The 13,181-nt window shown below is 42.6% G+C and overlaps 1 protein-coding gene across 3 annotated transcripts in view; it reads right to left on the bottom strand.

The window, feature by feature from the left end:
• Nucleotides 1-6,346: 6,346 nt before the first annotated feature.
• prdm5 (PR domain containing 5) overlaps nucleotides 6,347-13,181 on the bottom strand; it is a 36,871-nt gene continuing 30,036 nt past the window's right edge. For 2 of the 3 annotated variants that reach the window (XM_016230162.1, XM_016230161.1), the window contains 2 exons: nucleotides 6,947-7,031; nucleotides 6,347-6,848 (listed from right to left, as the gene is read on the bottom strand). In XM_016230162.1, the coding sequence (XP_016085648.1) occupies nucleotides 6,661-6,848; nucleotides 6,947-7,031 (273 nt within the window). In that variant the 3' untranslated portion in view covers nucleotides 6,347-6,660. Of the gene's footprint in view, nucleotides 6,849-6,946; nucleotides 7,032-13,181 lie in introns of those variants that run through there. The other variant, XM_016230164.1, reaches the window with a different exon arrangement.

Genomic DNA, 13,181 nt, shown 5'->3' on the forward strand with positions numbered 1-13,181 from the left:
GGAACGGACGCACTGGCACACAGCTGGCCGCGAGGCCTGCACAAGTATGTGTTTCCCCCAGTGAGCCTTCTAGCACAGACACTGTGCAAGGTCAGGGAGGACGAGGAGCAGGTCATGTTAGTGGCACCCTATTGGCCCACCCGGACCTGGTTCCCAGAACTAATGATCCTCGTGACAGCCCCTCCTTGGCCGATTCCTCTGAGGAAGGATCTACTGACTCAGAGACGGGGCACCCTGTGGCACCCGCGTCCAGACCTCTGGAAACTTCACGTCTGGTCCCTGGACGGGATGCGGAGTTTCTAGGTGACCTACCCCAAGAGGTAGTTGACACCATCACTTCGGCCAGAGCACAGTCTTCGAAACACGCTTACGCCTTGAAGTGCAACCTGTTCATCGAGTGTGCTCTTCTCACCGAGAAGACCCCTGAAGATGCCCGGTCAGAGTCGTGTTGTCCTTCTTGCAGCAAGGGTTGGAGCGAAGGCTGGCTCCCTCCACCCTTAAAGTCTATGTCGCTGTGATTGCTGCTAACCACGACCCTGTAGAAGGGAAGTCGCTAGGGAAGCATGACCTGATCATCAAGTTCCTTAGGGGGGCGAGAAGGCTAAATCCTCCACGGCCCCCCTCTATACCCTCTTGGGACCTGACTCTAGTGCTCACAGCACTACACAGGGCCCATCTGAGCCTTTGCAGACAGTCGAGCTAAAGTTTCTGTCAATGAAAACTTTGCTCCTGCTTGCATTGGCCTCCATCAAGAGGGTAGGGGACCTGCATGCATTTTCGTTCGACGAATCGTGCCTAGTGTTTGGGCCGGCTGATTCCCAGGTAACCCTGAGGCCCCGGCTCGGCTATGTGCCCAAGGTTCCCACTACTCCCTTCAGGGATCAGGTGGTGAGCCTGCAAGCGCTGCCCCCGGAGGAGGCAGACCCAGCCCGAGCTTTGCTCGGTCTCGTCCAAGCATTAAGATGCTACGTTGTCCGGACACAAAGCTTCAGGACCTCAGATCAGCTCTTTGTCTGTCATGGAGGCCGGCAGAAGGGGAATGCCGTCTCTAAGCAGAGGATGGCCCACTGGATAGTGGATGCCATCACCCAGGCCTATCAGGCACAGGGTGTGCCCTGCCCATTCAGGATGTGAGCTCACTCTACTAGAAGTGTTGCATCCTCCTGGGCGCTGGCTCGTGGCGCCTCACTGACAGATATTTGTAGAGCTGCGGGCTGGGCGACCCCTAACACGTTCACTAGATTCTATAGCCTTCGTGTGGAGCCGGTATCCTCCTGTGTTCTCACCTTATACCACATAAACACATTTCATTACACCAAACACACAAAATAATGTTCTTTTTAGCAGCATCATATCACCCCTTTAAAAATATTGTACTGTAATATAAATTAAATGTGTTTAGCTATGCTGTTCATGTTTAAACATTTTCCCCACCCATGTGGTTTTAGTTATGCTAGCACAAAAGACCTTACAAATGGAAAGAAAGTTGTCAGATTTGCTTGAAAGGTTATTTCAGAATAATGTGCACACAGATTCAAATCAAGCAGCTTTCTATCCTGAATATGTTGCAAAATCTGCATGTGGAAATCTTTTGCTCTTACACAAAGTTGATCGTGTGAATTCCTATTGAAATGGATGAATTTCGCCTGTGAAAATTTGCCAAACTACAATGAAGGTGATCACACCTTTACATTCCAAGGTGATGGACTTTTTGACAGAAGAAAGCAGTATTTCAGATAGAAGACTCCATTTAGACAGAAGCAACAGTTTGAAACACTACCAGTTTAAAAACCTCTTAATGATGGGTTTTGTTTCTTACAAACTGCAGCTTTTCTCTTCACAAGACATTAACTGATGGACTGGAGTGGTGTGGATTGCTTGTGGATTATTGGGATGTTTTTATCAGCTGTTTGGACTCTCATTCTGACGGCACCCATTCACTGCAGAGGATCCATTGCTGAGCAAGTGATGCGATGCTACATTTCTCCAAATCTGATGAAAAAACAATATCTTGGATGGCCTGAGTAGATTCCCAGCTTGTTTTTGTGTGAATTAGCCTATTGCTTTAATAAACACATACACAAAGGGGTGGAGCGAATGTAGAACTTTATGAATGAAAAAACACTTTTTGCAGAGTTGAAACCTGACATTTTGAATAATGTTCACTGATGAATTGTGCACAATAAGGTTTCATGATCACAATATCAGTAATAGTGTATCTGACATGCAGCTGAGCCTCTATTATCCTCATGCTGTCAGAAAGTAATTGAATATGATAAAGCTTCTTTACTCTTGTGCCAGCAGCAGGTCACATTTCAGTCCTGTCTGAAATTGGATGACACAATGTCAAATTCAGCCCATGCTATCTCAACTGTAATCACACACACGGCTTTAAAACTATATAGAGTTTGGTGTCACTGTGCTGCTGTTCATATTAAGTGCTTTAACTGAAGTATAAATCTGAGATGAAATTGAATATGAAGTTGAAGGTATGTGAGTACAATCATCCTCTGTGTAGATGGGACAATAAATCATGATCGAGCCATGCTCCATTATGATTGGAGGGACTGCTGGTTATACAATGTGCAGGATATAAGATGATAATGGAATTCAGTTTCACCGTGTGTGAGGAAACAGATAGGAAACATTAGCGTGCTGGATTATATGTGAGCAAACTCCAGCTGAAAAATAAATAAAAGCTTTTCAACTGAGAAATAACAGTGCTTATATTATAAAAGAGCTTAACTGCTTTTTATATTGAAACTGTAATTGTTCCATAAAACATACAGTGGGTAAATCTCACAAAATGTCAAATTTCACCACAAAATTTAAGTGGAGGTGTCTTGATTGCTCTGCTCTTTGTGACACTGACTGACTGATTGTACATTATGCTGCTTATTACATAGCTAAAATAAATAAAAAAATGAACATGGATTTTTGAGTTATTGTATTACTGTATGTGAAAAATCAGCGAAGAGTGTTTAAAAGATATAAAACTAGCATAGCTATGTTATAAATAGATGGTTTTTGAACACAGGATGTCACGATTAACCGATCGGAATTTTTTAAGATTAAATAAAAAATGAAATGAAATATTAAATTGGCTGATCAAGTCAAAAGTGTGAGCACGCAAACTCGTGACCAGACCAGCATGGGATGTGCAGACTGACTTGAGGGGAATATCTGGAATTCTGTGGAACTGATTTAAATGTTTTAAAATTACACAGAGCTGATAATATTTAGGGGCAATTTTGTTTAAATTTTGTAGGCAAAAATAATCATTGTCTATTGTCAATAATGTAGTGATGTATGAATCACAGCTCACACACAGCTCATCTTGAACCCGTCGCAAAATCTGTGTGGAAATCTTCCGCCCTCACGTAAGGATTTCTATTAAAATGACTGTGAAAATTTGTCGAACAACGGTAAATGTGACTGCACATTTATACTCTTATTGGTATTGGTCAGGGCATACAGTGGTGTGAAAAAGTGTTGGTCCCTTCCTGATTTCTTATTTTTTTGCATGTTTGTCACACTTTAATGTTTCAGATCATCAAACAAATTTAAATATTAGTAAAAGATAACACAAGTGAACACAACATGCAGTTTTTAAATGAAGGTTTTTATTATTAAGGGAAAACAAAATCCAAAACTACATGGCCCTGTGTGAAAAAGTGTTTGCCCCCTAAACCTAATAACTGGTTGGGCCACCCTTAGCAGTAACAACTGCAATCAAGCGTTTGTGATAACTTACAATGAGTCTGTTATAGCGCTGTGGAGGAATTTTGGTCCACTCATCTATGCAGAATTGTTGTACTTCAGCCACATTGGAGGGTTTTCGAGGATGAACTGCCTTTTTAAGGTCATGACACAGCATCTCAATAGGATTCAGGTCAGGACTTTGACTAAGCCACTCAAGTCTTCATTTTGTTTTTCTTCAGCCACACAGAGGTGGTCTTGCTGGTGTGCTTTGGATCATTGTCCTGCTGCAGAACCCAAGTTCGCTTCAGCTTGAGGTCACGACTTTGACTAAATAGAGTTTCAAATTGCCAAAGCTTTCTGCAGACATCTGTGTCTTCAGATTGTGTGTGGGTCATCTTATGACATAAATACGAAGTGTTTTGGCACTGATGAAATCTCGGATTATTCTGTATTTTAGTGACAAACTTCTGAGCTCAGAGATTCTGAACTCACCTTCTTGTGGCTCTTGAGCACAGATGGCGTGACGAAGGCCTTCTCACACAGGTCACACTTGTACTTCTTGTGGCCATCGTGTACGACCTGGATGTGCACGTTGAGTGTGTCCTTGCGCTTGAAGGTGGCGTCACACTGGTCGCACTTAAACGTTCTCTCACCTGGACGGAGAAGAGCAGAAAAGGCACATGATTGCAGTCATAGCGATTCAAGCATCCCATTCTAACGTCACACAACCGGACTCCCTGAGACGCCAAACTTTAGAAAAATGTCCACGGCCCTTTTAAAAGCGCAGCTTAACAGGGACTCTCTTTGTGTCCAAACCCACTTTTGCTGCCCTCAGAGTCAAAATTGTTCAACTATTCTTTTATGTGCCACTTTTTGCTTTAGAAGAAAAGGATGTCAACCCTCTGTTTCATGTTGTTTTGAAAGATGGAATGATAAAAAAATCAGGTAGGAAAAGAGGTGAAATGTTTATCTCTCACAGTTCTTTTCAGAAGAAGGCAGTCTGTTGCTCTTCCAAAGCTTTCTTCAAATAGTACATACAGTATTGTGCTGTAAAAAAAAAACTAACTTCTGCTCAAACAATGCAAATACGCAGAGGCTGTGCCAAATATAAACGGTTGAATCGAGTCCAACACGTCACCGCATCTAATCAGAACAGACTGAATGCTGGGTTATAAAAACCTGGACTATTGAGAGACTAGCTTGTATTCTTTGCCTAAGCATTAACAGCATTCTGCATGAAAACATTTTTGGTAGCTGGTCCAAAATCCTATATCAGATATGTTCCCACTGACTGTGACTGGCTTCAGTGAAAGAATCATTCAATAATCAATCAACATGAAGTGGCATTCATAATCCATTTTGCTTCTATGTGAAACAAAATCCAAAAATAACAATGTAAGATGAGTCTTGATTTTATCTTCTCATTGATTGGATTGTGAAAAGTGGGCAGAATGGAGTCAGATCTAAATGTGAGTTTGCAGTACATTGTGTTTTTGTATTCACCACCATTACTTTGCTCTGCTGATAGTCATAGGTGAGCAGAAAAGTCACGTGACTGAAACAGATGCATATAATGCACATTCAAACATTTCGGTTGGGAAGATTTTTTTGGTAACACTTTACAATAATAATGTTAGTTCATGTTAGCTCAGGTCAGTTAAATAACATTAACAGATGCTACTTTTGATTTTAATAGTTTGTAAATGTTGAAAAATGAATTAAACTAATAATAAATGCTTTAGAAGTATTTTTTTCATTATTGATTTATGTTAACTAATGCAGTTAACTAATGTTAATATAGTAAAAAAATATTAGTTTAAAATTACTGTTTTTATATTTTAATAAAATGCAATGCAAAGCTCATCATTACTCCAGTCTTCAGTGTCACACGATCCTTGAGAAATCATTCTAATATGTTGATTTGCTGCTCAAGAAACATTTCTGGTGAAGGTTTCAGTAATGAATCAACAACAACACGAAACACCATTCATGACCCATTAAACTTCCATATTGTGACATATCTTGGTGCCTCGTTCAGTAAAGGTTGGTGTTACTTTTTCAGACTTATGATTGTCACTGATAAACGATATTGACTTGTATGAGCCACCTATTAATCACCCACAACACCCTAGAAACCACAGAGCAATACACGGGCAAAGACCTAGAACAGTGGTTTTCAACTCAGTGGACCATAAATATGGGTGTAGAGGTTAGTGGAAAATAAATAAATATTGTGCACTTAAAGTGATAGTTCAACAAAAAAATTAAAATTCTGTTATCATTTACTCACCTTCCCGTAGTTCCAAACCTGTAAGACTTTCATTTATCTTCAAAACGCAAATTAAGATATTTAATCAAACCTGACAGATTCCTGTCGCTCCGCTGTAAGTCCGCTTACCCAAAATGTTGACACTTCAGAAAGTTCATGAAGACCATTTAAATGCAATCCATACGAATCCAACAGTTTAATAAAAGTCACTTTCTCTTTATATGATGAGCAGATTTAATTTAGGCAGTCTGATCAACACATACATAGAGCACATCAAATATGGTAAACAGAAGCTCAAAGTTTTCATTTATTGTTGATTAGAGTCATTTATTAGGAAAGTAAATGTTGCCTTATCCCTCTAGTTTTCAGTGTTGCTTTCTGTGTTCTTTTCTCTCTTTCACACACTCTCTGTGTTCAGAGCTGTGTGGAGTTTTGGGGTTAATGTAATCTGCCGGGTGTAAAGGTCAGGGGTCGTGCGGGGTCACTACAGGTCAGGGTTAGGCTGAAGGTTTTGATTAGGCTCCACAGTGGCTGATTGGGCTTCAGATCTCCATTAAGATAAGATGCCAGCAGTTTATTTGGCCAAAAATCTGTCGGCTCGATCTGTCCGTCCAACCATATGTCGTCCCTGTTTAATTCTGCCGCTCTGCCTGACTTTGAACTGGAACAAACGAAGGTCTCTCAAGACATCAAGAACAAACACACACACTGACTGGTACCTTTTTGTGGTTCTTGTAGACATTGCGGTGGGCAAACTCCTTCCAGCACAGCTTACACTTGTACGGTTTATCCTCACTGTGGATGATCTTGTGAGCCGTGGCCTGATCCAGACGCTTGAAACTTCGGCTGCAGATGTCACAGGTGTACGGACGCTTTTCTACACACACATCACAAATACAACATCTTAGTAAACTAGCTTTTGCTTTAGTGTTGCTGGTGTAATTACATTACTTGTATGTAGTGTGTGTTGTCTACCAGAGTGTGTGATCATGTGTCGCTTCAACTGATTCGTGGAGATGAACTTCTTATCACAGTCAGTACAGTCAAATATCTCATGAACCTGAAAACACAGCAGAAAAATCTATTTTGTAAGTACAAAACAATACAGTGAAAGATTAAAAAAGAAAACAAAATTCTGTCATCATATACTCACCCTCATGTCGCTTCAAACATTTATGACTTTCCTTCTTTTGCGAAACACAAAAGACGACATTTTGAACCAAACAATTTTGGTTACCGTTCAATTCCATTGTATGGAACTAAAACACGTTTCTCACAAATCCTTTGTTTGAAATGACATGAGGGCCCTTTGAGGGCTTAAAACAATAACTTTCAAACAGTGAACTCTCAGTGTCACCAATTGTGTTTAGTAACCACAAAGTACAACACACTGACAGACCAGATCAGAATCGAGCGCTCTGTGTATGAACGTAATGATCAGAACACATCTGAGGTCTTTTAATGGACCGTTGAGGGTGATTGTTGAACTCTTGGGTGGGATTTAGTTGCCTGTTCTTGGTGTGACCTTGAAAATATCCTTAACCCAACTCACAGAGGACAACACACACACACACACACACGGACAGATGGAAATGTAATTAAACTTCTGAGCGGTTTTGAATAACTCCGCTGCTAAACACAATTCTGCTCTTCAGCTGACAAAAGTTCACATTTCAGTCTGTCTGAACATTTCAGTCCGACTTCTCGCAGGGAATCAGGAGGTACAAATTACTGTGAACTCCAGCCAGTCAGTTTCCGTTGAAAATTATAAACGGTCAATAATAAAACTGTCACATTTTCTCTGCTACTTCATCCAGTATGATGAAAACAAGGCGCCACATGTGTCACAGTGCTTGATGTAAAACCAGTGTTGAAGTACTTTGAAACACTATCTTTCCGAGCTACAAGCTTCTAAAAAATGTAGTTTATCTACTTTAAGTTATTAGAAATTTGTAGCTACTAACTCTTTTGAAGTGTAGTTGGCTGCACTACAAACTACTAACATAAAGCCACCTACATTGAAGCCATTTAAAGAGGCAGCAGCAACCTTAACATCAAGCGTGAACATTAGTATACTAAAGTAAATATAGATAAAAAATTGTTACATGCTGTAATGAACACTATTGAGTGATGACTCAAATGAACAATCATTTTAGAACTTTAAGAATGAGCCGATTCAATGAACTTCAATAACTTGAGCATTCTGGGAGCGTGTGCAATTGTTTTCTTGTTTCAAGCTTTGTGCACAATGCAATGTAATATAAAAAACAGTCATGTTCTCACAAACTTTCCCACTACAGGTTGTTACTGTAAAAGCTGTGATACATGAAATTGTCTGAGCTACTGCTAGTGCAATTAGTAGCATTGTAGCACTGTATAAAATAGTGTTGACAGTCCAGCTCAAATTGCACTGTTGAAACTATGTAGTGGTTTTACACAAAGTAATTGTCGAATTAAACACTCACTCAAGTTTTATACAACTGTGAATAATCTGTCGCTGTCAACTATAAATCTGAGGGATTTTTCCAGTGGTATTTTATTGCCCTTTTTGCAGTGATGGCTCCTTAAAATTTGTGTTTTGAACAAACAGAAATGTTATGGGTTTGGACTGGTCCATCTTACCCGACGCTACAGTGAACATCTGATTTTGTATAGTCATTTAATTTGAAATGTCACTCTATTAAAGCACTGAAACTCGTTACTAAGATCTCTTTGTGTCTTTAAATACTGAGAGCAGAGCAACAAGCTCTGAAGGCTTAGTTTTCTGTGAAATGCTGGGCACTTGTAATCTTCTCATGCCAGTTTATGAATGTATAAAGAAACTGTCTGCATGTGGAAGAGACTCTACAGAGTCTTTCAAGTCTCCACTCACACAGAGCAAATCATATTCGCAGGCTTTCCAACGAACGACCTGCAGTCGGATGGACACGGTCTGGTGCAAAAACGAAGACTTGACATCTATTACACAGACAAAGATGGAGATGGATGGAAAGCCAGGAAAAAGGTCAATGAGTTGAGAAAGGTACATGTGTTATGAATGCATACATTACCTAAAGCGTTAACAGATCAGATTCCCAACTAACTTTCTTTTGATAAAGAATAAAGGTTATACTAAATGGACAGATATAATTCAACCTACTGCAACATCGATATTACGTACGTACACACTGCGCATTTCGCGGCAGTTTCAAAGTGAAATGTCCAATAAATGGCACTAAAACACACATGTATTACTTGACTGTGGCCACTTTTTTATTACTCTGCTTCAGGCACGTATTTCGGCGGTTCAAAATTCAAATATCCGAGACGGGAAGTGTTGCTAAAAGGCTAATGGTGTGTGCACACCAAAAGCGAAGTGATTATTCGCATCACGTTATCGCTCTAGATTACTCATTTTTCGTGTCACTTGCGCAAATCATTGTGTAATGCTTTCCTTAATTTTCTGATACAACCGGACGTGTCACACTGGACGTGTCATTAAGCTCTTCGCTGATTGGCTTGCGTGACAACGCGTCATGCAAATTTTCTGCTTGTGTTGAAAATGTTTAACTTGTGCGGAAGATGCGATTGAGGCGTTTATCGTGTGGTCGCGGCAATCACATCGCCAAATTCATGTCATTCACTTCTCCTGGTGCGAATTTGCGTCTTTGGATTGACTTTGTATATAATCTACTCAAGCAAAAAATTACATTTGCTTTTGGTGTGCACACACCATAATGCTCTATCGTGTTGGAAAACAACATACCGCCTACACCAAACCCAACCCTGAACCTACCCAATAGTGTTGACGAATGCTATAAAAACACATTCGCTGTTGCAACTGTGGTATTTTAATTTACTTGTATGTGGGTTTGAGCTGTTTTGTCGACCCATAGTTTCATGTGATTCATATCGGAGCGCTTCTACTCACAAGAGCAATGCCGTATGGTGTGAGCTAACGAGCAAACCTACTGCGTTAGAAAATCCATACACATGAAGCTGTATATGTGATGCTAACATTGAAAAGTGTCAACTCTCACAGCATGTTAAAATTGTTTTGAAGTCAAAACATATTGTGCAATGAATTGTGTGAAAATTAGGCTTGTTTAATCGGAACTCTCGCAGTGTAAATCATAATTTGTGAGAAAGCTAATTAAAATTAACAGTTTTACTGCCTCTAGTGTTCATTTCAACTAGAAACTGCAGTGATTCGTATGTATAGGTATGTTTTTTGGGCACGTATTTCCAGTGAGCCTGGGCAGAAATATTATAAAAACATTCTAAAATAGCATAATATTAATGTCACGTGTATATTCCCGTTTAGTTCCTGTTCTCCTTATTTGGTCCTTCCTGTTCCTGTCCTCGTTGTATGAATTTGGTTCCAGCTGTGTTTGTTTAATTAGTTAATTTCCTCCCAGGTGTGTCCCATTGGTGTCTGTGTATTTATAGTGAGTCCCGTTCCGAGTTTCTTTGTCCGGAATTGTTTATGTCCCCTCCTTGTGCTATGTGTGATTCCCTGAAGAAGAATATTAAACTCCTTTGTTTTGTACTCCTGGTCTCCTCATTCCTCGCTCGGTGCTCCTCACAGTAGCAACCCGTGACAGAATTCCGGACCACACAAAAAGTGAGCGGCAACTTTTCCTCGCGTTTGTTTTTTCAGCCTGTTTGAAAAGTTTTTTTGTTTTCTCCGTGGCTATGGAAATTGCTGCTCGGTTCTCCGCCTTAGCTCGCCTAGATCTCCCCTTTGTCGAGTATTCCTGTGAGTTCTGCAGGCTTGCCGTGGCTACGGCCCTCGATGACGCCACCATTAATTCTCTGCTCTGGCTCGGGGCCAACTACCATCGCCCCGTGGACCTCCCAGACACCACGGGACTGAACTGGAGGGAAGGAATCCTCCTGTGTCTGGAGAGCATCCTGCCCCGAGCCAGAACCAGCCCGCCATCCGCGGCCTACTCTAGTTCACCGGCCGTTAATATGGCAAACCCAACGAACTTTAATATGGCAAGCCTGCCATGCGTTCATGAAGCCCCAGTGTCGGTGCCAGCCCCAGTGCCTGCTCCTCGTAAGTGCCTTCCAGAGCTCCAGTGTCGGCTCCAGCACCCGGAGCTCGCTTCAGTGTCTGCTCCAATCTCAAAACTCACTCCAGTGCCAGCTCCTCGAAAGCACTTTGCTGTGCCTGCTCCTCCAGAGCACCCTCCAGTGCCAGCAACATGTAAGTGCTTCCCTGATCCCCAGTTCAGCCCATGAAGGGCTCCTGATCCCGAGTTAAGCCCAGGAAGGGTTCCTGATCCCGAGTTCAGCCCAGGAAGGGCTCCTGTTCCCGCGCATAGCCCACGGAGGGCTCCTGATCCTGAGTTAAGCCCAGGGAGGGCTCCTGTTTCCCCGTTAAGCCCAGGGAGGGCTCCTGATCCCCAGTTCAGCCCAGTGAGGGCTCCTGATTACCCAGTCAAGCCCAGGGAGGGCTCCTGATTACCCAGTCAAGCCCAGGGAGGGCTCCTGATTACCCAGTCAAGCCCAGGAGGGCTCCTGATTACCCAGTCAAGCCCAGGGAGGGCTCCTGAGCCCCAGTCAAGCCCAGGGAGGGCTCCAGCCCCGGAGCTCGCTCCAGTGCCGGCTCCAGCCTCGGAGCTCGCTCCAGTGTCGGCTCCAGCCCCGGCGCTCACTCCAGTGCCGGCTCCAGCCCCGGCGCTCGCTCCAGTGCCGGCTCCAGCCCCTGAGCTCGCTCCAGTGCCCGCTCCTTGTGAGCGCTTTCTAGAGTGCCATCTAGTGCCCGCTCCTCCAGAGCGCCCCCCAGGATTCCTAGATTTCCCCAAGAAAATTTAGGGGGAGGGGGGGTTGATATATATATACCCGTGGCCGAGCCATTTAAGACCACGGAGGATCCGCCATGGCCTTCTGAGTCCCCTGCTCCGCCATGGCCTCCTGAGTCCCCTGATCCGCCATGGCCTCTTGAGTCCCCTGCTCCGCCATGGCCTTTTGAGTCCCCTGATCTGCCATGGCCTCCTGAGTCCCCTGCTTCGCCATGGCTCCCTGATCCGCCCTGGAGGCGCTCCTTGTCTCTTCCCTGTTCCAGTCCTGCACCAGCCTCCAGGGCTTTGTTTTGTACTCCTGGTCTCCTCGTTCCTCGGTAGCCGTGACAATTAAAGGGGTGGTTTACTGTTTTTTTTCTAGACTTTATTGTGTTTATTGGGTGCAGTCTAACATGTGTTAATGATTTGTTTTTTTTATATATTTTTTTTATACATAATTTACCATTATTCCACACAGCTCTGTCCCTTCTCTGAGAAATGCGCTGATCATTTCCTTCTTTTATGAAGCCCCTCCCTCAGAAATAGGCGATGGGCTCTGATTGGTTAGCTAGCCCAGTGTGTTGTGATTGGCTAAACTGCCTCTAGTGCGCGTCTAATTGTCCCGCCCCTCTCCTCAGCGGCATGTGCTCCAGTTGTATTGTAAACAATGGCGTCATTAATATCGCTTATCAGTTTGAGCCCGATTGAGAAGCAGAGGATATTATTGAAGAGGATCGTGCAGAACCTGTGCAATCATGGCTTTTAATGGTAGGCCTATGTTTTTTGTTTGTTGTTATCTCATACTTTTATATACGCTGTTATTTGTAAATGATACTGCTTATTTTAGCTTTTTATATTCAGTTTTATCCTGATTAAAGCTTTAATACAGTACGGCAACTGCACGCTAAAGCAGACCAGCATGGCCTCGCCCCCTTTGTTGCCATTTCCTGAGGGCGGGGTTTATCTGGGTTTGTTACGTCACGAACCCGGGAAGTAACTTGTTGTAGTCCCTACCAGCCGTTTTTGTAGGCATTAAACTGCCAGAATTTTAAAAGACAATGGGCCTCATTTACGAAACGAACGTACGACAGAAAATTGAGCGTACGGTCGTTTCAACGCAAAACTTGGAATTTATCAATATGGACGTGAGCGGTGGCTACGATCAAATCTCACGTCTGGTCTCAGCTCGTGTACGGAAGTTTTTGAGTTACCTGAAGTTGCGCACACCATAGTAAATACGGTGGAGAATTGTAGATTGACAGCATTTTGTTCATTTTTATATTCCTGACCGTCAAATGAAGCTCATTAGTCGATCGTTAATCAGTAAGATTAGAATGTCTTTTTTTTGGTGTTGTTTTGTACAGGGCTTTAGCTTTATATGCGCGAATAGCAGCATAAACGACCATGAGGATTCAATCGTCGCATCATGCACCTGCAGCGCT

Source organism: Sinocyclocheilus grahami, unplaced genomic scaffold (genome assembly GCF_001515645.1).
Source record: "Sinocyclocheilus grahami isolate Dianchi unplaced genomic scaffold, SAMN03320097.WGS_v1.1 scaffold364.1, whole genome shotgun sequence".
Classification (NCBI taxonomy): Eukaryota; Metazoa; Chordata; class Actinopteri; order Cypriniformes; family Cyprinidae; genus Sinocyclocheilus; species Sinocyclocheilus grahami.